General features: G+C 37.1%; 2 protein-coding genes across 20 annotated transcripts in view; one reads left to right on the forward strand and one right to left on the reverse strand.

The window, feature by feature from the left end:
- Positions 1–24,600, reverse strand: part of KMT2C (lysine methyltransferase 2C) — a 294,358-nt gene that overhangs the window by 49,724 nt on the left and 220,034 nt on the right. For all 19 annotated transcript variants that reach the window (XR_010945700.1, XM_067747507.1, XM_067747506.1 and 16 more), the window contains 12 exons: positions 23,523–23,651; positions 22,024–22,143; positions 19,065–19,195; positions 15,243–15,423; positions 11,403–11,507; positions 9,755–9,892; positions 9,541–9,573; positions 9,326–9,442; positions 3,924–4,056; positions 3,475–3,689; positions 1,765–1,838; positions 436–618 (listed from right to left, as the gene is read on the reverse strand). Coding sequence is in view for 18 of the 19 variants with exons in the window: in XM_067747507.1 (XP_067603608.1) it covers positions 436–618; positions 1,765–1,838; positions 3,475–3,689; positions 3,924–4,056; positions 9,326–9,442; positions 9,541–9,573; positions 9,755–9,892; positions 11,403–11,507; positions 15,243–15,423; positions 19,065–19,195; positions 22,024–22,143; positions 23,523–23,651 (1,559 nt within the window). In the remaining variant the exon portion in view is untranslated. The remainder of the gene's footprint in view (positions 1–435; positions 619–1,764; positions 1,839–3,474; positions 3,690–3,923; positions 4,057–9,325; positions 9,443–9,540; positions 9,574–9,754; positions 9,893–11,402; positions 11,508–15,242; positions 15,424–19,064; positions 19,196–22,023; positions 22,144–23,522; positions 23,652–24,600) is intronic.
- Positions 7,617–7,960, forward strand: LOC137229492 (small ribosomal subunit protein eS27-like). The gene has a single exon (XM_067747531.1). The coding sequence runs from the start codon at positions 7,642–7,644 to the stop codon at positions 7,891–7,893; it is 252 nt and encodes an 83-aa protein (XP_067603632.1). The 5' UTR covers positions 7,617–7,641; the 3' UTR covers positions 7,894–7,960.

A 24,600-nucleotide genomic window follows, 5' to 3' on the forward strand; every position in this document is an offset into this window, starting at 1 on the left:
TATATTGTAGTAAGAACTATAGCTGAAACTATATCATAAACAGCTCTTTTCTCAAAAAGCAAATTCTTCTAAATTAATTAATTTATTTATCTTTTTATTTTTGGCCGCGTTGGGTCTTCGTTGCTGGGTGGGCTTTCTCTGGTTGCGGCGAGCGGGGGGCTACTCTTCATTGCGGTGCGCGGGCTTCTCATCACGGTGGCTTCTCTTGTTGTGGAGCACGGGCTCTAGGCAGGCGGGCTCAGTAGTTGTGGCTCGTGGGCTCTAGAGCGCAGTCTCAGTAGTTGTGGCGCATGGGCTTAGTTGCTCCATGGTGTGTGGAATCTTCCTGGACCAGGGCTCGAACCCATGTCCCCTGCATTGGCAGGCGGATTCTTAACCACTGCACCACTAGGGAAGTCCTAAAAAGCCAATTCTTAAAGAAACAGAAACACACACCTGTCTGAATTTCCATTCCTGTTCATGTTCCGATTCTCTTTGCTTTAGTGGATCTTTAAAAAGATCTGAATCAATACGAGAGCTGGGATCGATGCTATCTTGCTGCTGCTGCCTTTTCATGGAATCATTTGACATCTGTACTTTATTAATGCGTAAAGCAGCTCTGTTATCTCTGGCTTTTTGCTTTGAAAAAAGGAGAAGAAAATTATCTCCCAGTATATGTTAAAATTAAATAAAACTATGGCAAATTTTATCATACAAAAGCAAGAAAAAGTTGGGTTAAATAGTTGTAAACAGTTGAAATATTAATCTTGAGAACTTACAGCCTCTTGTGTGAAAAGATCTGGACACTACCCCACTTTTCCCTTTTATAAGGCATGTTTCAACTGAAGACATATTTCCATCTCTCTATTTGAACCAGGCTAGAGAACCCAGGTGTAATCTAATATTTTCAATCCTAATTTTTGTAACAGACTCTTCAAAAATGGAACGATTAATATCTCTCTCAATTTAGAGAAAAGGAAAATACCAAATCAATCCTCCAAATCTAAAATCTGGAACCTGAAGCTTAACGTTAAAAAAAGAAAAATCATTGAGAAATATTAAAAATATCCTGCCATTACCTCTGCCAGTCAAGGTAAAACAAAGCAAAGCATCATCAACACATCCCCCCACCAAAATTTTCTGCTTGATCCAAGCAGTCATTATCACTGACAGTATGTCTGCTGAAGATCAAAGTAGAAAATAAGTACATGTATTTTTCAAAACGGTAATGCAGATATCATATGCTTTCAAATGAAAGCAAGGATTTGGATCCAGTTGACAATCTTAATTTGGCTCTTTGGGAGAAAATAAGTCACCATCTGAACTGTGAATCTTATAAAATACCCTAATAATTCCTGGCCAAGTCCATGTTTCAAAAGCTCCTTAAAGGTGTCCAGGTATACCTCTTTCAAAATCCTCTACTAAACCTAATACAAAAAGAGCTTATTGTGGAAGAAACTGAGGCACATTAATGTGGCTGCAAAATGTAGTACTCTTTCGAAGAGATAAAACAATTTAAAAGTGAAATGAGTTAAACACGCTCCTAGGATAAGTGATTTCAATCTTCAACATACTGGTTCTATTAACCAGCTTATGAAAATGTCACCCTCTATATTAAGACATCGTGAGTTAGGAAAACACTATAAAACAAAGCTGTTTATTAGTTGTACAAGTATTTAACATATGTTTTTTGGAATGGGAAATCTTTTTATGAACCTAAGACGATAATAATAAGATTCACGTATTGTGTCTGAAGGCATGATACATGTGAGTTTTTTTAAATACCACGTATGGTGCTCTTTCCTGTGAGCTTGCTTTTCTCCACAGCTTGGCAATTTGCTTCACTCTAGTAGTCCAGTCTGCAACAAAAGAACACAGTAGACACATTCACAGAACCACGGTAATGATGCGTCTTAATCAAAAGGTTGATAAACTGCTAACAGTTAAACTTATTCTGCCCATATTTTCATAAATGATAGTCCTGTATTTAGTTCTTTGTATGGTATAAAGTTCCTGGCACACAGCAGACCAAACATATTTCTGAATGGAGTGCTGCCTCATTAACAATCTCACCGGTGGAGCTGGGAAGTTTTTAAATCAAAGTTCTAAGCAGCCAAGATAAAGTTAAGCCAAACATAATAACTTCCCTCAACCATGTAAGATGCTACCAGGACCAAAGCTAAACGTTTTGGAAAACATCTGTACTCAAGAGAATTCTATCAAGTTGACCAAAAGGAAGTAATCATTACTAAAAATAAGCATCTCATCAGCACTTGTGCACAACAAAGATACGGAAAAGCAATGATTTCAAGCCCCTTCTATGAACTCAGTGTCAGGACAGTACACAAAATGAAATGTGGGTGAGATCAACAGTTAGCAATAAATGTAGAAATGCTTTTGTCCATATTTATAAACAGAAAGCTTTGAAATAGCCAGTGAAAATGGAAATCAGCTGCAGACCAACAGCCTTAACACGGTATTTCATGAGGTTCTAGAATCACACAGTACATCTATTAAAGAAAATTACATTAAAAAAAAGGAAACCTACAGCTCCAATCTAAGGACAATTTTTACACTGACACTAAGTGACTTAATAGAACCAGATATACTCATCTCTAAGCAGCAAATAAAACTGTGGTTAAAAAAACACACACACAAAAAAAAAACCCTTGAAGAATGTGTATACTGCTTTAACAGACAGCCCTGCATTAAACCACTGACTTTTCTTGTTAGATAAGGTAGCATTTATTTCTATGAATAATATATAAAGTACTACAAGGTGGCCAAACCAAAAAAGACAGGGGTCATCCATAAAAAAATCCACTTTTAAGTACTCCTCTAGTAATTTAAAAGAGCTATATGACAGCTGGGAAACTATTGCAAGACAAAGCTTAAGTGACCTTTTCAAATCCTAGTTTGTCTTGCAACATGAACTCAAGATACTAAATGAGCATTTGCTTACAAATATTCTGTAAGTGACATTATTCCAAATGTTTCATCCTCTTGCTAATGAGAATTTTCAAAAATGGTACCACTGTACCATCTGCTTTTTTCAAATGGGCTAGACAGTTGGGAAGAAGGGGAAATAATTCCGAGTTAGTTTCAATGTGAACAATACTTAGAATGGAGTCTGATTTAGCCTAACTTAATACTTCTGATTAAATGATAAGCTTTTTATTCTAGGAATTTTCTTGTACAATTACACATATAACACAACACTGACTTCCATGTATTTAAAAAGACTGCTAGGAGCTGGAATCACTTCATTAATTGAAATTAACTTCTGGAAAATATGCAAATCGGTACCGGGCTTAGGACTAAGAAAATGCAAGATGTTTCTAGATACCTAGGGAATCTTCACATTGTGCAGAGTCACACTAGATAAAAATTAATGGTGATACACAGGCTCTCTGTTATAGTGAGACAAGAACAAAAAAAGCCTGTGCCGTGTGGGAAAGCTGGTCACATGTAAGCAGTGATATATCCGTGACTTACCTGGGAATTCTTCCTTTAGGTTGGGGAAATTAATATTTGTGTAGAGAACTGGTGCTACTGTTGCCATTTCACCCAGGGCCTCCTCTTTCTCCCACTTGAGTGTGCTTCTCTGGGCATTTGACATTGTATCATTTTCTCCTTCCATAGTGGGAGCTGATGATGTCCAAGAGCCGTTAGGGTCACTTGCCATTGGATTAAATGCTGGATTTTTATCCCTGGCAAATAATAAACAACTTTACTTCATAAACATAAAATAACTTTCTAAGTACTATGGTCAAGTACAGTTTCATTAAACCTATTATTACAAAATAGCTAAAATGTTTGATGATTTTTCGCAAAGATCACAATGAGTGCAACACACTAACACTGTGCACGATCACTCAGACCAATAACCATTCATATAACAAAAAAGATTTACGTTTCCGTAGAACGTGGAGGCTTTTAAATACCTGGCATCAGTGTAGGGGGGCTGCGCTACAGCAGGGAAGGTTCCCAGTCCACTTCCAGGAGGCAAAGAATTATGTGCGAGATGAGGACTAGGTCCGATAAGGCCATTCACGAGTGGCATCCGTGAAAAAACATCTTAAAAGAAGAAAGCAGCAATTTTTGCATATTATTAAAAAATAATTAAAAAGCGGCGGAAATATTTTTAAATAAAAATTCGTAACACTACTTAAAAGTAGGATTTTCCCCCCAATATTATACTGTAAAATATCGCTTAAAGAGTGACTAGGTTATAAAATTTTGAAATATGGACTCTATAATTCTGTTTACTTCATTATGGTATAATGGAAGTAGCATGTGTTTTGGAGTCTGACGGCCCTGAGCTTGAATCTTAATTCTGCTACTTGTTATAAGCAGAATCAATCACTGTTTCTATAAAATGAAGGTATCCTATAATGTAACTGGCATACTGTATGTGCAGTTTTCAGCACAGTGCCTGCTATGCAGTAAGTATGCAGTACATATGAGCTCTAAAAAAGGAATCAGGGCTTCCCTGGTGGCGCAGTGGTTGAGAGTCCGCCTGCCGATGCAGGGAACATGGGTTCGTGCCCCGGTCCGGGAAGATCCCACATGCCGCGGAGCGGCTGGGCCCGTGAGCCATGGCTGCTAAGCCTGCGCATCCGGAGCCTGTGCTCCGCAACGGGAGAGGCCACAGCAGTGAGAGGCCCGCGTACCACAAAAAAATAAAAATAAATAAAAAAAGAATCAATCTCAACAAATGCTAGTGAGTTGTATCAAACATTCTTTTTCACTCAAAATTTACAAACAGATGTCCCTTATATGAAAAAAACACCTATTACTCCCAAATTGACGCTTTCTCTAAAGTACTTTGGAACAACAAGCAACATCTCATCTGCCATTATAAACTGCATGACTGCTGTAAAAATAAATAATTTCTGGTTTTGACCTAATTTTCATTACTTGCAGTTTCAGCCCCCAAATGTATTTTAATTCTCATTCCAGTACCTTCACATCTTCTTTCTAAATAGACATTAGGCAAACCATAATAAGACCACCTTGTGTTTCTCCAAACTCTCCACAAGCATATAACTCCAACCCCTATTGCAATCATCTATTTTCCTAAACGATTTGGAAATAAGCCAACTGTCCTTAACCAAGCAGTTTTCCAGCAAAAAAACAAACAAACAAAAAACCCACCTTTTTTTGGTGTACCTTCAAAAACCCCTTCCCTAAACTTACAGTGGTAATCATTTCACGACGTATGTCAAATCACTATGCTGTACACCCTAAACTATGCAGTGCTGTATGTCAACTATATCTCAATAAAACTGGAAGGTGGGGAGAAAACCCTTCCAATTTAAAGACATAATAAATACACGGCCTCTACTTACGTCGTAACACTCAGAACAACACTAGGAGATCCACATCACCAGTTAATTATACAAATGAAAATCAGTTACAAAGTTGGTTAATACTGGGCACACCTGGTATGGTGACACAGAACTCCTAACCCAACCACTTGCCAAGCTATTAGAAAACATAACGAAGTGTCCTGCCCACATAATGTTCTACACTACATAATGTCCTTTCAGCCAAACCAGACCCTCCGTTACGACCCTCAAGCTCGTCTGAGGACACTGGGGCTGACTGCCCGCAGCTTTTCAGGCTTTGTCTCAAGGACGGTGGTCCTGGAATCATCTGACTTCCAGGTTAGGGCTTCTCCTGCAGAACGGCAGATCTGGGCCCACTGGATCTGGACTCCACAACAAGTGTCTCAGGACACTTAAGTTCACTCCAAGGATCGGATTAAGAAGCAAGATTTCTGCACTTATTCCAAGTAGAATGCTACTTCTATTTTTTAACTTTAGAGAAAAGTAGGTTCCACTAAGGAATATGATATTTTATTGAAAAATATTAAATGCCTTTCATGTAGTTAGGATAAAGAAAAGCTCCCTTCCTGGTAGTGAGAATGTGATCTATCCTGGAGCTATCAGCACTGACTACTGTACCTGCAATACGACTAGACTGAAACCTTACATAACAATAGCTATTACTCATTAGCAATTTAGTATATGCCTGGCACTGTTCCAAAACCTTTACATGTGTTAATTAACTCTTTGGTCCTCACAAGCAGGCCATGAAATGGGTTATTACGTGTAGCCCCATTTATGCAAAAAGACCCAGAGAAATTAAATAACTTAAGTACACATAAATAGATGCAAAGCATTTTCCCTTTGTTATTATTTTAACTAGGAGGTGGTCTTTCTCCCATTCTCTCAAGTCTACCATACCTGGTCACACTAGTATCTTTTTCAAGGCATAAACCATGGAAAGAATTGCAAAGTCACTTCATGGAACTTTCACCTAAAGTGATTTCAAGTTACTGTCTCAATCTTCTTGAAATTTCCCTTCTCCGCTTTCTGACCTTCTGTAAAAGTGTCAACACATCACACTCTGCCCTTCTCCTCATCGCTCCTACTAAGCTGTTCCACTGAAGATCACAGCAATCTCACCATCCAGTGAAACAGTGCCTTTCACCCCACCCGACCCTACAGCCTGATGACGGCCACTGCGAAGATCCTATACGTCTCACTCAGCGTCTCCATCTCTCAGCTTTTTTCACTTCCACCTAATGCTTCAAAAGGGGAAAGGAGTGTATAATATAAATCAGTTGACTTAAGCATGTAACTCATTATTTAATTAAAAAGAGTTCTTCAAGATTCTGTACTCTACTGGCAGTATATTCTTAAGAAACCTCACCCTTCCAACCACTAAACAGACAATTCCTAAATTTTCATCTATAGCCTTCAACAACTGCAACTGCCTGTAAGTCAGAACAATGTGTATGTCCCATTTCTAACTAAAAATGGCCTAAAACTAAATTCATTACATCTCCACTACCCTCCCCCTACAACACACACACACACACACACACACGCGCGCGCTTCTTTGTTCCCCCACAACACACACACACACACACACGCGCTTCTTTGTTCCCCTACAACACACACACACACATGCACACATGCACATACGCGTGCGTGCACGCTTCTTTGTTCCATGTTTCCAGTTTACAGCATGACTGGTTGTCCTCTAGGCAAGCCTGGCTTATATATAGTCTAGTTCAATTTATTTCCTTTTTTCTCACATCTTACATCCATTTGGTAGCACTATCCTACTTATTCTAACATCACTGTCTCTCAAATCCATTTCCTCCTTTCAATTAGCACTGCAGATATATTTAAATGGAGCCCAAATTCTAACTCAGTCCCAACTGCAATAAACTCATTAGTACAACTCTTCTTGTGTCAAATCCATTTCCAATACTGACATCAGAGCTACTCTGCCGAAATGTGTAACTCATCAGGTCATTTCACTGGTGTGAGGTCTCCAGTGCCTCTCAGAAACCTGGAGAAAAAAAGGCCAACTGCCAATGCCTAGCTGTGTAGACACAATTCAGTCCCACGCGTACTTTTTGTTCTGCCTTCTTAAACACTGACCACTTACCTCTCTTCCTTTGCCCTGGAAAATGTTAGAGTTGCCATTCTTGAGTATCTGTGTGGTCTCCCTGCATGTGACCTGATCATGCTTTATCCTTAAATTATTATTCTTTCAAACATGAATGCTGAAATCTTAGCGACTCCTACGCAAAAAAAAAGATCAACCCCACCTTTCCGACGGTGATGACCTCCCCACGAGAACATGCCTCTCGCAAAGGATCTCCTTCATCCCTCTCCAGAAGAGAAGAGGAAACACAAGAAGAAGCGCCTGGTGCAGAGCCCCAGTTCCTATTTCATGGATGTGAAATGCCCAGGATGCTATATAATCACCACCGTCTCTAGCCATGCACACACAGTAGTTTTGTGTGTTGGCTGCTCTACTGTCCTCTGCCAGCCTACAGGAGGAAAAGCAAGGCTTACAGAAGGATGCTCCTCCAGACGGAAGCAGCACTAAAAGCTGCCGGAATCAAGATGAATGGGAAACCATCCCAATAAGCACATTTTGGGTAGAAAAAAATAAATCAACTGCCCCCAACCTTCAAAACCTTATTAAAAATGAGACAGCACAGTGAAATGATTTAAACAATGATCATAAAACCTTTTATAAAGGAATACATGTTTAAATGATTTAATTTCTGAAATACATACTTTTAGTTTCAGAAAACATGGAGATAGTTTTTTTTGTATGTTGAGAAGAGAAATATTGAAGAGTTCTTAATCATTAAGACAGCATATGGGAACAATTAAGGCAAGAAGCACTTATGATGTCTGTTTTATCCAAATGTAAATCACATGTTTAGTCTAGCAAAAATCAAGGTAAATTTATGTTTAGAGGCTAAACTGGTAGAAACTAAAATATTTTAATTATGTGCGTTATAGAATTTTTTCATGTATACACAAAATTGGTAGTAAAGATAACATTAAATTATTTGTACATTTCAGCACTTACACAAAAACAGTGTATGAGCTTATAAAAGTATCATTACAAATTATTCAATTCAGTATATAATCATGAAGCAGTGACAACAGGATATAGAGAAATGACCCATTATTCAAATCATCAAGAATACACACCACCATCTCCCTTCTATAGGAGATTCCCAGACTGGCAGCACTACCACCTTACCTACCTACTCCCACAAATTTTACTTCTAGCCTATCAGATTTTAGCTGTCCAGGCAGAGGGAGAAAGGAAAGCCTTAAACTTGTTCTGCAAGTAGTTACAAATAGGCAGAAGAAAGTGGATTAAACAAAATAGGCAAATTTCCACAGAATTAGGAATTTCATAGTCGACAGTGGTAGAAAGGCCACTGATTTACTCTGAAAGTATGTACTAAGGACATACTCTGTGGCAAGGTATACACTGGTGAAGACAGATGTGACCCAAGCCTTCAAGGAGCTCACAATCTAAAGGGAAAACCATAATTACCCAAACAGTCATTTACATCTGCACCACATGCTACCAGTGAAAAGCATGGGGGAGGTGTGGAGGTGGTGATTTGCTAACCACTGAGGAAATGACAGTGAAACTGAGACCAGATGGATGAGTCTAAGGCAGTCAGGTGAGGGGGGAGCAGTTCTCCAAACATCTTTGCAGGAAGGACTGAGTAAAAGTGAGCTGGGACTGGGACTGGGGGACGGGAAGAAGGCAGGCACTGTTAATAGTGGCACCGCAGATCAAGTGAGCAGAAGAATTCTGGCCATGAAGAGAATCGCCGATTTCCAGAGGATGTCAGGGAGGTAGGTGTGTAACTGAGGGAAACTCAGAGATTGGTACTCTTCCATCGGCACAAAAGAGGGCTTTCTGCTATCAGTCTGTGTGCGTGGTTCCTGAGGGACACACACCGCAGAGCCATGCTTACAACACTTTTCGAGAGGCGACATACCCTGAGCGTGCGCGGGCAGCAGCGGAGGCGCCGGAGGCTGTGGTACGGAAGCTGGCTGCGTGGCTGCAGGACTGAGCACAGCGGTAAACAAGTCCTCCACATCCTTTCCTCCAAGCTCTAGGAGACACAGTTCCAATGACAGTACGATTAAAGGGCTACAGAGCCAAAGCACAGGGAATTCCATTCTTATAAACTAAAAATCAAAACACAAATACCTGGTATTTTATATAACTTCCCAAGAATTGCTCCTAGGATAAAATAAAGAGGTGGAAATATTAACAACCATCATTTCAATATACTGATACAAAACAGCATTTGACATAAAATTATCAGAAGAGAAGTTAAATTGTAAATAAGCATGCAGAAATCTTTGAAAATCATATTTACTCATGTCTTTTAGAAAGCCTAGATGTAGGGCAAATATTTTACCATCTGTGACCATTTTGTCTAGTTCAGGGCTGAGGATGCCATCGAGCTGCTCTTCACTTAACGGTCGTGAACTCTGATTGACACTTGGCTGAGGCAAAGAGGAAGGATCATCAACGCCGGCACCAAGGTCTATTCCAGCTGAGGAGCAAGGTATGCGTATTAAAAAGTGAACTCTGAACACTCACACAGAATGCACTACACTATTTCCCTGCATTAAAACACAACCATATGATTAACACAGAGCGATGAGAAGCCTATAATTCTGAATTAATCTGGATTCCTAAATCAATCTGGAGAGTCAATCAGTAAAAATTAGGCACAATGTATCTATAAACTTGGGTGCTGCTTAAAGGTACGGTTTAATCAATGCAAACACATTCCCTGAGAAACCAAAGAACACATCTGGTTCTGAAGTGCTAACTTCCACAAAAAAATAAGCAGCATATTACTAAGACAGGACTCTCTAAGAAGAATCAATATACAATGTTTAATATACAATTAACTGCTTAAACTTAGAAGACAGTGTTTCAAATGTATGGTTCAACTTATCATATGCAGTTTGTGAAACAAGTTTCACACAAATTAATGACAAGCTCTAAAATTTTTAATGCCTTGTAAAAATTATCCTTTTGTGAATAATTTCAACTACAGATCATATTTTTGAAATATTCTGTAGTCAAAAACAATATACAGATTATGTTTATTACATGCTTTATCTCATATAAATTGGTTTTTAAGCAATAGTCATATTTAAAACTGGTTTATCTACTTTATCATGCTTCCTCCTCAATATTACTGCTATCAAAAGTAAAATTTCATCTGCTCTTATCTGGAACTTATCTGCTCTTATAGGAACTAACTCTATAATATTTGGGTAATATTATAAATTACATACTAACATGAATAAAACCATTCATTTAAAAAAAAAAGAACACTACAGAGAAAGTCATCCAAAACACAGTACAGTTGTACCATGCTTTAGCTGCACGCACAAAGGGAAAAGCAAAGTTGGATTAGTGACAAATTAGCACTATAACAAATACACATGCACCTACAGGTTGTTTCAGCTGAAATCACTATTTAAAAAAAAAAAGACTACTTCTAGTCAGCCGTCATCCATTGCTCAGTTTCTTACCAAATGGACAAGATGAGCTCTCAACCTGGAAAGTGCATAAATCAAGACCTACAAGACCCAAACCAAATAAAATGGATGATTACCACGGGAGCTGGGGGACGGTGCAAACAAAAGAAGAAACAGGTACAGCAGGACTCTAAGGCAACAGGCCTTAAATCTGATGCAATTAGACAGGCAACAGAAATTAACTAACTTGCTATTTCCCCTCTTAAAGCAGGAAAGCCAAGGCAGATCAAACAAAATGATGAGTTCTTTGACAAAGGAAGGGGAGGGGAGGGGAGGGGAGGGGAGGGGAGGGGAGGGGAGGGGAGGGGAGGGAGGGAGGAAGGAAGGAAGGAAGGAAGGAAGGAAGGAAGGAAGGAAGGAAGGAAGGAAGGAAGGAAGGAAGGAAGGAAGGAAAAGAAAGAAAAAAATTTTTTTTTCAGTTTCAGAGAAAAGACTAAGCTTGTTTCACACACATACCTCTCACTCACATCATAAAATAGACACTGGGCAAACAGTACTCATATATACCTGAATGATCAACTGATTTTGCAAGGTCGTCTGAAATTATTCCAAGAATGTCATCATCTGTGTTTAAGACTTCGGAAATATCGGCTAAGGGATCATCAGCAGTGCCTAAGCGCAGTAAGTATGTTTGTAAAGTGTCAGTATTTTCCTAGACATTAAATTCTAAAACTCACTCATTCAACCATTTACTAAATATCTAGAATACAGCAGATACTGAGGTAAGTACTAGAGTCATAAAAAGTTTATTACTTCTAAAGTAAGGAATTTTTCATAGAAAAGGCACTCCAACATTTTCAGTAACAAAACATTAAAAATTAAGACTTTTGTTTTTGTGACTACTGTATATTAACAATAAAATAAAATTTAAAATAAAACCCACAGGCAATAAAAGTGAAACAAAGCAAAAAATTAAGAAAGTGGCATCACTAAAAATGACATCTGGAAAACACTCCAGAAGATAAATAAAATATTAAAGGCAAACCTACTGTTTAGAAGTTCCTTGTAAAGTATAAACCAGATACCATCTAGTTAAATGCCTACTTCCAGCTTTACCCTTAACACTGATTAATTCACTTATTTATTCAAGAAAGTGTTTGAGCACCCACAGAATTATGGCTATGGATTATGTTAACAGGCACTGGTCCAGCCACTGGGAATACAGAAGTGACTAAAACAAAGTGCATGGCCTCCAGAGCTTACTTTCGCAGAGGGAGTCTGACAGTAAATAAATGACAGCAGTGTAAGTGCTATAAAGATAAGCAATAAGGAAAGAAGGATCCAGAATAAGATGTGGAAATACTGTTAGATATTAGATAAAGTGGTCAGGGAAGGCCTTTTAAAGGTGGTTACCAAGCACAAATCTAATAAACAAGCTACGGGAGCATATGCCCTAAAATGGAGAGAGTACCTCAGGCAAAGGGAAAAGCAGATGCAAAGACCAGAGCAGGAAGAGTTTTGTCAAGACAAGGAGCCAGTGCTTGCGGTAAGAAAGGGAAAGAGTGGTAAGAGATTGAAAAGGCAGTTAAGCAAGATTATGGATGGTTTTACAAGTCAAGGCGAAGACTGAGCTTTATTCTGAAGTATAAAGTACAGCTGACCCTTGAACAACATGGGGGTGAGGGGCACCGACCCTCCACACAGTCAAAAATCCGAATATGACTTGTGGTCGGCCCTCCCTATATCCTCATTTCCACCTCTGCAGATTCAGGCAGCCAGGGATGGTAGGACTCCTGTACGTATCAGTGGAAAAAATCCTCATATAAGTGGACCCTCGCAGTTCAAACCCCTGTTGTTCAGGGGTCAACTGTATAATGGGAAGTTGCTGGACGACTGCCAGAGGAGGGTGTGACTGACATCTTACAGGGAAACGCTGGTTGCCAGGCGCAGAACCGACGGGGGTGGAGGAGGGGGTAAGGCATGTTGGCAAGAGGGGAGATGGATCAGTCAGCAGGCCTTGGACGGGTCTAAGTGAGAGGTGGTACCAGCCCACAAGACTGTGGTGGGAGGGTGAGGTTAGGAGTGGTCGGCTTTGGGATATCATTTGAAGGCAGAGGCAAACTTGCGGAGATATCAGATGTGGAATATGAGATAATGAAGAGTCAAGGAGAACTACCAGGGTTTCTGGCCTAATCAAGCAGGAAAATATTTAGGCTACCTTTAGAAACTTTATTAGTCATTTAAGTTAAGGGATATCTGAATATTTTTATCCATTTGGACTATACTTTTACTTAAGAAAAAAAAGGATTCATATTTAGAATGGATAAACAACAAGGTCCTACTGTACAGCACAGAGAACTATATTCAATATCCTATGATAAACCATAATGGAAAAGAATATTTTAAAAATATATATGTGCATAGCTGAGTCACTCTGCTGTAAGGCAGACATTGGCACAGCATTGTCAATCAACTATACTTCAATTAAAAATTTATAAAAAAAAAAGGAGAGGAGGGGAGGACATAAAATACTCCAGATTCTAGATCAAATATTTCTATGAAAATAGTCTTGTCCCATTAAACGTATACTTCTCAAATAGAATTCAGACATACATAAAAATATAATTTTTTAAATTGAGCTAAAGTAAATTCTGTATGCCCAAATATTTGTAAAGTTTTTAAGAAATCAAATTATTTCAATAATGTATTCTCTAGAAAACAGTACACTTGAAAGAAAAAAAATTGGGGGATAATTGTTCCAGGGTTAAGGTTTGCGGGCTTGTTTGTTTTAAACCAATGGAATTCTACTAAACAAATTACAACCAGCGTTTTTTAAAGGACCATGTTTTAAAAGTTCTCCTCTACCTGAAGAAATTTTGTATCTTATCAACAAATTATTAAAACTGATGTAATGGACTACATTGAATAAAGTATTTTTAAAAAGGAAGCCATTACTTTTGAATTTCCATCATAGTGGCAAGAGAGTGGTTCGACTGCACAGGACATTATATTTAACCTAGGTTTTGAAATGTGTATTACTCTAGTCCTCTACATTTTGGCTTTATCATTAAAGTATTCTCTCTTCAGGAGTTCTGTGGAAAAAACAACTTCAAATAAAGGAAACAGGAATAAAAATAGTGTACAGCAATGTCTTTCCAGTCACAATATGTCTCCTTCCAACCTTAGTTCTTTTCCTTATGAAAACTCAAGGGCAATTTCCTTCTATGTAAGTCTTTAAATGGCTAGTCAAGACTTTTATAAGATAATCCTTCAGAGTAAGACATCCTTTGAAGGGCCGACAAGTCTTTCACTATGCATTATTTTAACAACATATTAACATGGGATCAGAGCAGGTAAGTACTCAAAACAACAACTAAAGTAAAATGATCTGCTAACATTAAACAAAGAGCATGGCCTTTACTCCCATGCTGGGTGCATTCAAATAACAAGGGGATAAGATTGCTTCTAATTATTTCAAGAAGTTAAAATAAAAAATAAAAGCCTGTATTTCCATCCAGGATAGTGGTAAGTTAATGAAGCTGTAACTACTTAATATATCAAAAGTCATCTTTCAGTGGAAGGCTGCTGCCTTAAGATTGTTTTCCAAACTGAGTTTATAAGATTAAAGGAGTAATAAATGTAATTCAATGGCAAAAGGAAGCCTGTCAGAAGAACATTAAATTTCTAATTGAAAGCGAGATAAAAAATACAGAAGTGGAGGAAAAACTTTGTGATACCTAACTAGTTAAACCTCTGAGAGCCTTGCTGACGTTAATATTAATAAACATTAAGCTCTCATACCTTTCTCTGATTCTAGGTAGTCCCCATATTCACTATAGCTAGGGCAGTGGGTCTCAATAGGGGACAGTTTTGCAGAGACATTTGGCAATATCTGGAGACATTTTTGATCATTATGATATCATAAGGACAGAGATGCTGCTAAATATCAGGACAGCCTCCCTCCTCCAACAAAGGTTTATCTGGCCCAAACCCTCAGTAGTGAGAAACTGATCTGAAATATATTTCACTTTGTTATCACAGTGGAACAGCCAGTTCCCAGCTACAGCACTCTTTTCCTCTTCTGAATTTCTTGGGGCTATGTAATTAACAAAAATCTACCTAAGTTGAAGACTATTATATTTATAACTCACCAACTATGGCCTAATTACACTCCCTTACATTACCCTCAGCAAACTGTAAACCAAACATTTTCCTTCGCCACTCACAGGAGTTGATTTAGTGGTTGTTACACAGATAAACTTATTTGATAAATCTTATAGACCTGGTACTTCAATAAAGTTAATTTTTAAAATGCGTATGAGGCCAAACTAAAGCATTTCAAAGGTTTGATTAAAAGGAAGATGAATGTAATGCGATAAAGAAAAGTTTGTCACTGATTCCACATACCGTGAGTTCCAGGTTTTGCTGGAGTTGAGGATGAACTAAGTAGTGGATCTAAGGAAGGATCCAAGAAATTTGTGTTCATGTTTGTTTTGTAAGAAAGCTGAGCTGTATCTTCTGATAGATTATCTAAACTTAGTCTGTTTTGTCTAGTTGTATCTAGAAGATCTTTTCCAAAGAAAGCTTCCTAGATAAAGATAAGCACATATGAGAACAATTGACTTAGTTATAAAATTCTAAACTGAGAACAGATAATTCTGTCATCATTTTGATAAGAAGGCAGAAATAACAGAAAAGCTTAGTATTTAACAATATAAAAATTGAATATAGAAATATATAAATAATTATAGAGATAGCCTGTCAATTCTTTTATATAAAGAATTGACCGGAATTTTAAAAATAAGGTTTTTTGGGTTTTTTTTTTTACAAGAATCAAATAAAATTATGCAAATAAAACCACACAATTCTGTCACATATGTTTCTACCAACTGCAGTATAATAATTCGATACTCCCAGATTAGATTACAATTAAATTTAAAAATGGATAAATTTGTAACAGTGTGGCACCTTAATTCATATTATAAGAAAAACTAAAACTTCATGAATATTATTAATATTTATAGATTATCTACAGAGGATAGCACAAGGGTTTGATCTACAGCTCTAATATTTATATACTTCAGATAGATTTAGTATTCTCATACTAATGCACACAACCATATTAAAGACTTCACATGCTATAAATCTGAAAGAGGGTTTTTATAGTCATTTTAAACAAACTATGTGTACAAAATGTATGGCTATTAAAGGCTATGGCTTTTTATCCGTTTACTCATATTAACTTTTCTCCATTTCAATATACTTGCTCTACTGTAGAGACCACTCTTTCAAGCTGGGCTCCTTACAGCTCTAGATCTCCCCCAAACTTCTCAAGCATCAATAAAGAGAACAAAAGGAAGCACTGGGGACCCCCTTCACTTACTTCAACCCCAAAACTCTATTGTCTACAATGTGGTCTGCCTGGAAAGGGGATTCTTGGTGGAGGGCAATTTTGCAGTAACTACCAACATTTAATACACTCTTGCCAAAGACACATACACAAAAAAGGTTCACTGCAGCATTTTTTAGTAATACCAAAAAGAGAAAACAGACTCAATGTCTGTCAAAAAGCATATGACTAAATAAATTATAGATATCCATACTATAAAATACATCAATTTTTAAAAAGGATGTAGAATTATGCAGTCAAAAAAAAAGAAGCTCTAAGATACAGTATTAAAAGAAAGCAAGTTGAGTGATATGTCCAGCAAAACATAAAATACAAACCAAGACTATACAAAAATAAATTATTTTAAAAGTTCTGAAAGGATAAACACCAAGCTGTTAACTTTTGAAAAGGGACAGGGGAGGAGGTATGTGAAGTCTGGTAGAGGCGATGAATATTTGATTTGAAATTTTCACTTTTTTTAAATGAAGAAGTTATTTCACTATGAAAAAGAAATTTGAAAACCCACAAATATAGAGCACTGGGCAGGAGATGATTTGTTTCTTATACTGGCAATGCTTTTATCATTAGGAAAGCATCTTAGAACTTTATAGATCATTTATTTAATGCCTTCAGTATAAATCTGAGAAATCTGAGACCACCATTAGCAAGAATTTTTTCCTAATATGACCCATGATGAATTTAGTGGTATTTATCAAAAACTGTTACGTTCTTACTATTTTGGCGGCTTTTTGTTTCCTGCAGTTAACGTAAGGGAGTGGCTCCACCTGGTTTGTGACTTAATAGTGTTCAGTGATGACCAGAACCTGGGGACTTCAGATCTACTACAGGGGTTCCTATGGCCATGTGGTACCACCAGCTCTTAATAGGCCAGGTAACTATTTCTACTGGGTGGATTATACAATTATTTATAGTTTATCTTGACACTGTTGTGATTAATAAAGAAAAGCTAGAAAAACACTGTTACTGAATTCCTGGCGGGTTTTCATCACTATATATTATGTATGCCCCACCCCACCCCTGAACAATGGTGAAAAAAGATACAATTGCTATCACAAGATGTCCAAGAAATAGTACTATCACAAAAGGTTCCTGCACATCAAAAAAGCTATATATTACTGATGGACAACAGGGGAATTACACCTGTACACCAAAAGAAACAATCCCGATCAACAGATTTAGATCACAGCAGTAATCAGCAAATCAGATCCACTATTTTTAAAGGCTCTTTTGCAAAAGTATGAAATGGTCAGTTTTCATATCAATACTTCCATTAAAAAGCTAAAGAAAGCTTCCTAAATGTACATTACACTTTACAGAAGGGTCAACAGGAGGAGGGGGGCATGCCATCTACTCAATACTCCCAGGAAGGACTATTAAGATGGGAGGTGAAGGGCACAGGAGACAACACAAAGGGTGCAATTAAATATAATCTAAACAATAAATGGTTCTATTTCCTGAACAATAAAATTACTGTTACATATTTTTTAAAGGTACAAAGCTAGAATGAATAGGTATGTGAAGGGAATAAGGGGAAAATAAAACATTTATTAAAGATAGATAAAATGTAAGGTGCAGAGTTAAGCACTTTACATCCACAATTCTTATTTCATCTCTCAACATTTCTGTACAGTAGGTATTACCACAATTTTATAGATGAGAAAACTGGGGCACAGAGTTGTTAAATAAAACAAAATCACATAGCTAACTGGTAGCAATAGTGGCATTCAAACCCAGGGCTCTGACTTTAAAGACTGCACTCTTTAAAATGGACACTGCCCTTATGATGTTAGTTGTCTAACAAAAATTCACTCATAAATATTATTATATACTTAAGGTACTTATGCTTTAAAGTCTTATTTGATAAATATAGAAGACATTTTAGTCAAATGAATATTTGAATTTTACACTTCTAATTACTAAAAAAATTGAGGAAGCTGTATGTTAATTGAAAGGAAATGCCTTTAAAACCAATTAAATTAGTAATAGCTAATTGGAAAATTAAGGTTAAAAAAAAACATTACAACTCAAGCAATGAAGAGCTATCTATGTTCGCCATAGCTGCGTGGGAGGGACAGATCAGATGGACACTCAATGACAGTCTGATCCAATTCAATTTCTACACATGAAGGAAGAGAGGCCAAGGAAGGATGAATTACATGCTCAAGAATCTAGAATGAGCTATGGCTGAGCCAGCCTTTACAGCTCAGTCCTATTTCTGATGTAGGGTTCTTTCCAATGTACCACATGGCCTTGAACTCTTCTGAGACTTAATGTTTACAAGATGAACTAGAAGGATTTCTATTTACATCTATCAAACAATTTCTTCATATTGAGGGATATTTTCCTGATGTATATTTTAGAAAACAAAAACAGTTCAGCCTAAACCTTTGGTTCACTAGGCCTCTAAAAGTGGTAAATATTATGAAAGCTGCAATTCTGGCAGCTAAAAACCCATCATCATTCAGTGAACATAATTACTGTAACCCGTACTAGCAAAGGAAGCTGTCCACCAGACTTGCGTTTGCAGAGCACACAGGTATAACTGGTTTGGAAGAATGAGCTTTTCCCAGCCAAAGAGTTCTTGTGTTTCTTATGAAATTTATAAATGAAAAACTGGGATTAAAAAAAGAACTTTGTAAAAAGTATCAAAGCACAAAGAAGATAAATGTAATGTTTAAAGAGGCTCTGGAAGATAAAAAATGGCATTTATGATGACTGATTAAAACATGTACAAAAACAACAAAACTCTTTTTCAAAACTCGATACATCACTTTACGTTTCTTTCATTAACAAATAAATAATATAAAGCAAAATATTACTTGTAAATAGGCAGGGAAAATTTCTTCAAGCTTATTTTTCCTTTTTCGGTATCTCTTCTTTATTTTTTCAGTGTTTTCAGTAACAGAAACAGATTCATCAACTAGAGTATCTGGTAACTGCTCACTCCAGCCTGAAACAATAGTCACATTTATAAATATGTGGTATTTAAAATTTTCAGATAAGCCCACCAAAAGTAATTTTATAACTTACAACATACAGTTCCACATAAACAAGCTTTTTCCTTTGTCTTTCAGTTTTATTGAGATATAACTGACATACAACTAAGTTTAAGGTACACAGCATAATGACTTGACAAATTACCTTTTTCATAAAAAGGCCTCAAAGTAAGTTTATTAATTTTTAAGTATCATAAAAAATTCATTTCATGTCTACGTATTATCAGCATGCTTCCCATTGTTTCTTAATGAGTATTTTCTTCTTCACAAAGTAGAAACTTGATTTTTTTAATGTTGACATTTTGTTAAAGATTAAAAGAAGGAAAATACATACTCAATGCTAATGAGTATGGATAAATGGCTACTCGAACACTACTAAAGGGAATTTAGTGGGTACAACCTTTTGCTAGAGTTTATTGGGACTATCTAACAAAAGTCTTTTAAAAAATGTGTGTCCTTCAATCCAGCAATTCAAGTTCAGGGATTTACTGCAAATTAGGTATCTGGAGTACATACATATTGTGATAATATATGACTATCTATGAATATGATAATAAATATGCTATGAATGCTCAAATTTAAAATCAAAGAAATGCGAAAATCCAAAATGTTGGACTATGAACTTAGCAATAAAACAAGTACACCACTTAAAGCAGGTAAGCAAGCAATCAAATGATACCCTCACATACTTTAGGCAAAAGGCACATGCCTTCTGAAAATCAGTGTGGGCACTTTTGTTGCCAGACTACATAGGTGGACTGAAAACAACTAAACATAGTGGATAAACATTTTCTGAACATTTTTTAAAAAATACAGCAGTAGTGCTTCCCTGGTGGCGCAGTGGTTGAGAGTCCGCCTGCTAATGCAGGGGACACGGGTTCATGCCCCGGTCTGGGAAGATCCCACATGCCGCGGAGCAGCTGGGCCCGTGAGCCATGGCCGCTGAGCCTGCGCTCCGCAACGGGAGAGGCCACAGCAGTGAGGGGCCCGCGTACCGCAAAAAAAAAAAAAAAAAATACAGCAGTAATCGAAACAGAAAATAAAGAATTCTCCAAGACCAAAAATTAAGGTAAAATAGGAATCACAGAAATAAGCAAAGAACTAAATAAAGCTCTCTGAAATTTTGCTAAAATCTAGTGACCTTGAACTCCAGTTTTCAGAGCCTTATGAGGAATGGGGAATAGAAGACAAAGCCTATAGCTTCTTCCCAAGGTGTAGAGATTAACCAGAAGCTGTCTGTATAAAGGGGGGACCCTGAAGGACTCCACACCAGGGCTGGTTTAACAAGAAACACACCCTCCCGTTCCCCTGGTCCTCCACACATCACTCACCACCACCCCCCCCCCCCCCCCCGCCAACCTGACAGCAAAGAAAACTGCTTGTCATCTCGTCACTGAATAAGGTGCTGGGTAGAAAGGCAAAAAAATGAAAATCTTCCCGGAGAGTTCATAAACTCAGTACAGCCCTGATATGTAAGAAATCTGAATTTATATAACATAGGTGGACCAAAAAACTTCAAGCTAAGAATTTAGCTTAAAGGAGTCCTAGGGGAATAGCACCTCATGTTCCTGGCAACAAATGTTCTCTGAAGTAACCAACCTTCACTTCAGTCTTCAAGAAGTTCAGAGAATGTTCTAAAGAATATGAGCTCACAGTTTAAAAAAAATTTTGTTGCTGTTTAATGTATATGTATCTATCTCACACCATAAACACAACGAAATGAGGCACTAGGAGACAGGGCCAGGAGATACAGAGCAGAATCAGATATGCAAAGGTTTTAGAAATGTTATATTCTAAATCAACTAAAACTGGGAGGAATAAGCTGTAAAAAGAAGCTACAAAGTGTTAAAATATCAAAAAAAGTAGTTTAGAAAAGGAAAAATGCATAATAAATTAAAAACTCAGTGGATGACATTGGATGACACAAACGAAAAATACTGAACTAAATGATAAAAATAAAATTATATAGAAGACAAAATAGAGACGAAGATGAAAACAAAAAAATTGTTTCATTGAACATATCACATTTCTTAACTGGGGCTTATTACAGCCATGTTAAGTCATATTAGAAACTTCTTTAAAACTATTATGGTGCTTCCTTTTAAAAATGTGCAGCAATTTTTCTGAAATTCATTCACAGGCCAAAACCCTATCACATAGTAATAAAAGAACTCTATTCAAAGAATATGACAAAAACATCTTTTTTCTTCAGATTCTATATAAAATATTTAAAATACAGAAAGTGTACAGATCATGACCATACTGATTGCAAAGTCTTCATTAGGACCAATTCTTCAGCTATGACTTAAGCAATGATTTAGCTTTCTTTGAAACTCTAAGTAACAATGACAGACTAATAATTGGAAGATATATTTCTAAAACACCATACACCTTTGTTATAAATTATTGGGATACGCTGTCACTTTCAACTATATAGTCTAAAAAGTTTCCAATTTTATGCCAAGTAGCTAATGCAGGCAAAGAAAGGCCTTTTGTGAGATGGCCAGAAAGTACCAGACATAACTATGTGATTCAATCCCTATTCAGTCCCGCATATTCTCAGTCCCTTCTTAAAGTAATCTCAAAGCAATATAATTGATTGGATTTAAATAATTTTCTTATCAAACCTAATTTCTATATTGCAGATATGAACTTTACAGGCACTCAAATCCTTTCATCACTAAGAAGCAATAAGGTTGTCGTTGTAACATTATTTAGGATAGTTCTTTTCAATGGGGATATCAAGATAAGAGGGTTAAATCAAACAAAATCAGTACCATACCATCATCTCTGCTAGGTAACTGCTCAGAAATGGAGCCTGAGGAATCTTTTCTGATCACAGATCTTTTGGTTTTTCCTTGCCCAGTTCGACTTCTTTGTCGTACCATAAATCCACCAATACCTATCCAAAACAGAAATTAGGTAATCTTGTAAATAACTACTAATTTCTCCCTGTAATTCCACAGTAAGTAGGGTGCAATTGCTTAGTCTTAAACAGTGAGGCTTTTCCCAAATTCAATATGGGTTAACTTAAATCAATAATCTCATTTTAATGCAAAATACAAGAGTTTGGAAATAAGCAAATAAAAGAGATCAAAGTTATTGTTACCTCATTAATAACCAAATAGGAATACAAATTCATTAAAGTACAGAAGACTGCATGTATTTCTTCTCCTAAACGATGTCAGGGTAAACATTATAGTAAATTATGCTTGTTTCCTTAATGTTAGTAGCTCATAGATCATCATTCAAATTATTTGTATGTTAGCTGAGGGAGAACAGATACAAGATACAAACTAAACTAGATGATCCAAGCAAAAATCAACATGACTTCTGGGGTAATGTGTCTAGTTATTCCTAAAGTTCTTAGACGAGTCAAACTGTGTAATTCTGGTTACTACTAGACTTTGGGCAGGTTATTTAACTTTTCATTGCTTCAGTTACCTCACTGGTAAAAAAAGGGATAATGTATAGTATCTCCTATACACATACGATAAACACTAAATAAATAGATGTAAGTGCTGAGAACAGTGCCTGACACATAGTAACACTAACAGCTTCTGTCATATGATAGTTGTCTAGCAATATACTTTGTGATCTAATGGGCCCCTCAAATGGGTCCCTTACATGGATAACTTCCATGTAAGGCAGAAAAAGAAAAAACAAAAAAACCCTAACATTTAACTATAAGTTCCTGGAAGGAATTTGGCAGTGTCTAAAAATGTAGGTGCACTTATAAGCCTCATAATTACGAAGAAATGAAATCATTTTCATACAGTGATTTGGACGAAGCTAATCTAGGCCCTTGTTATAAATGTGGCTCATCTGTAAGGAAGGTTACCTTTTAAGGTCTAGCAGAAAACAAACACAGAGTTTTTCCTTACACATCAGAAGGTATTTCGATCACTCTTACCAATAAAATATAAGCAATCAGAAGAATAAAGATTGAACTGATTCAATAAACTACCTCATTCACTGGTAAACAGACATTAATAACTGCCTAAAAAAGCCTACAAGTTCTGGGGACTTCCCGAGCAGTCCAGTGGTTAAGACCCTGTGCTTCCAATGCAGCAGGGCCCAGGTTTGATCCCTGGTTGGGGAACTGAGATCCGCAGGCCGCACGGCGCAGCCTAAAAAACTCTCTAAGTTTCAGCTTAGAGAGTTCTTAAGAAGTTATATTTCATCCTGTTTATTTCATTATATTTGAAGCCCTCAATATCATATTTTTCTTAAATTAACTAAGTTTTGATTATATTAAGATGTCTAGCTCAGGCACTATACCTGGTCTGTATGGTTTCCTTTTTCTCTTTTTGACACCCTCTGTTCCTTCTACTCCCTTAGTTTCATCATCCACAGCTTCCCGTTCAGGACTAGATTCCGATTTTCCATCACAATCCATAAGTTCTCCTTCTGGAAAAAAGTAAACGTACAGATAAAACTGAAAAAGTTATCAAATACACAATTCCTATGTAACAGGAAATACAAAGCAAAGTGGCTGCGGAGCCATTCTAATCATGCATCCCGGTTGACAGGGAAAGTATAGAGACAGAAAAGGCCCCCTAAGGGATACAGAACTCATGCTAATTAGTGCAATGTTCTCAGGAAATGAAACATAAGAATAAGAGAAGGGGAAACACACAGAGAATGCTCCCAAAGACAATTATAAATCAATCTGCACTTAACCTATCATTCCCTTGCTTTTAATTATGTCTTCAGGTCCAGGACCCCAAGGCTGTCTCTCTAGCCTACAACTCTCTTGAGTTCCAACTAATCTGTAATTAGATATTACCCAGTTACTGAAAACTTTATATACAAAATTGAACTACTAATTTAAGATGAACCTTCTCCCTTTCCCAGGGTTTACCTATCATCATTAAAAGACATGGAAACGTACCATGCAGGAGGCAGATTCCTAGGAGACAGCCTTGACAATTCCTAATTTCTTTTCTCGTTCAATCAGGACTCCTCAGTATCTCCCAAGGACATTCTATTTCCCTCAACTACCACCTGAGTCCAATCTTGACTTACTGCATTCCCTCCCCGCCTGTTCTGCCTTGCCTCCATGCTTACCCTCCTCTCCAATCAGTTCTTTAAATTGCAGCCTAAATGATGTTTCTATAAATATCAATTTATCAATGGAAAAGTATCAATTTTCTGCTTAAAAATCCTTTAATGTCTTCCTAGTGGCCTCAAAATGAAATCCAAATTGTAAGGCCCATTATAACAGTGTCCTGTGAACTCTCCAGCTTCATCTCACTCCCACTATGCAAGCTACGCTCAGCTCCCTGAGCACATCAAGCTCCCTTTCCACCTCTGCCACCTTCCACCTACCCATCTTTCAGGATTTTTTTTTTGGGGG

Source organism: Pseudorca crassidens, chromosome 8 (genome assembly GCF_039906515.1).
Source record: "Pseudorca crassidens isolate mPseCra1 chromosome 8, mPseCra1.hap1, whole genome shotgun sequence".
Classification (NCBI taxonomy): Eukaryota; Metazoa; Chordata; class Mammalia; order Artiodactyla; family Delphinidae; genus Pseudorca; species Pseudorca crassidens.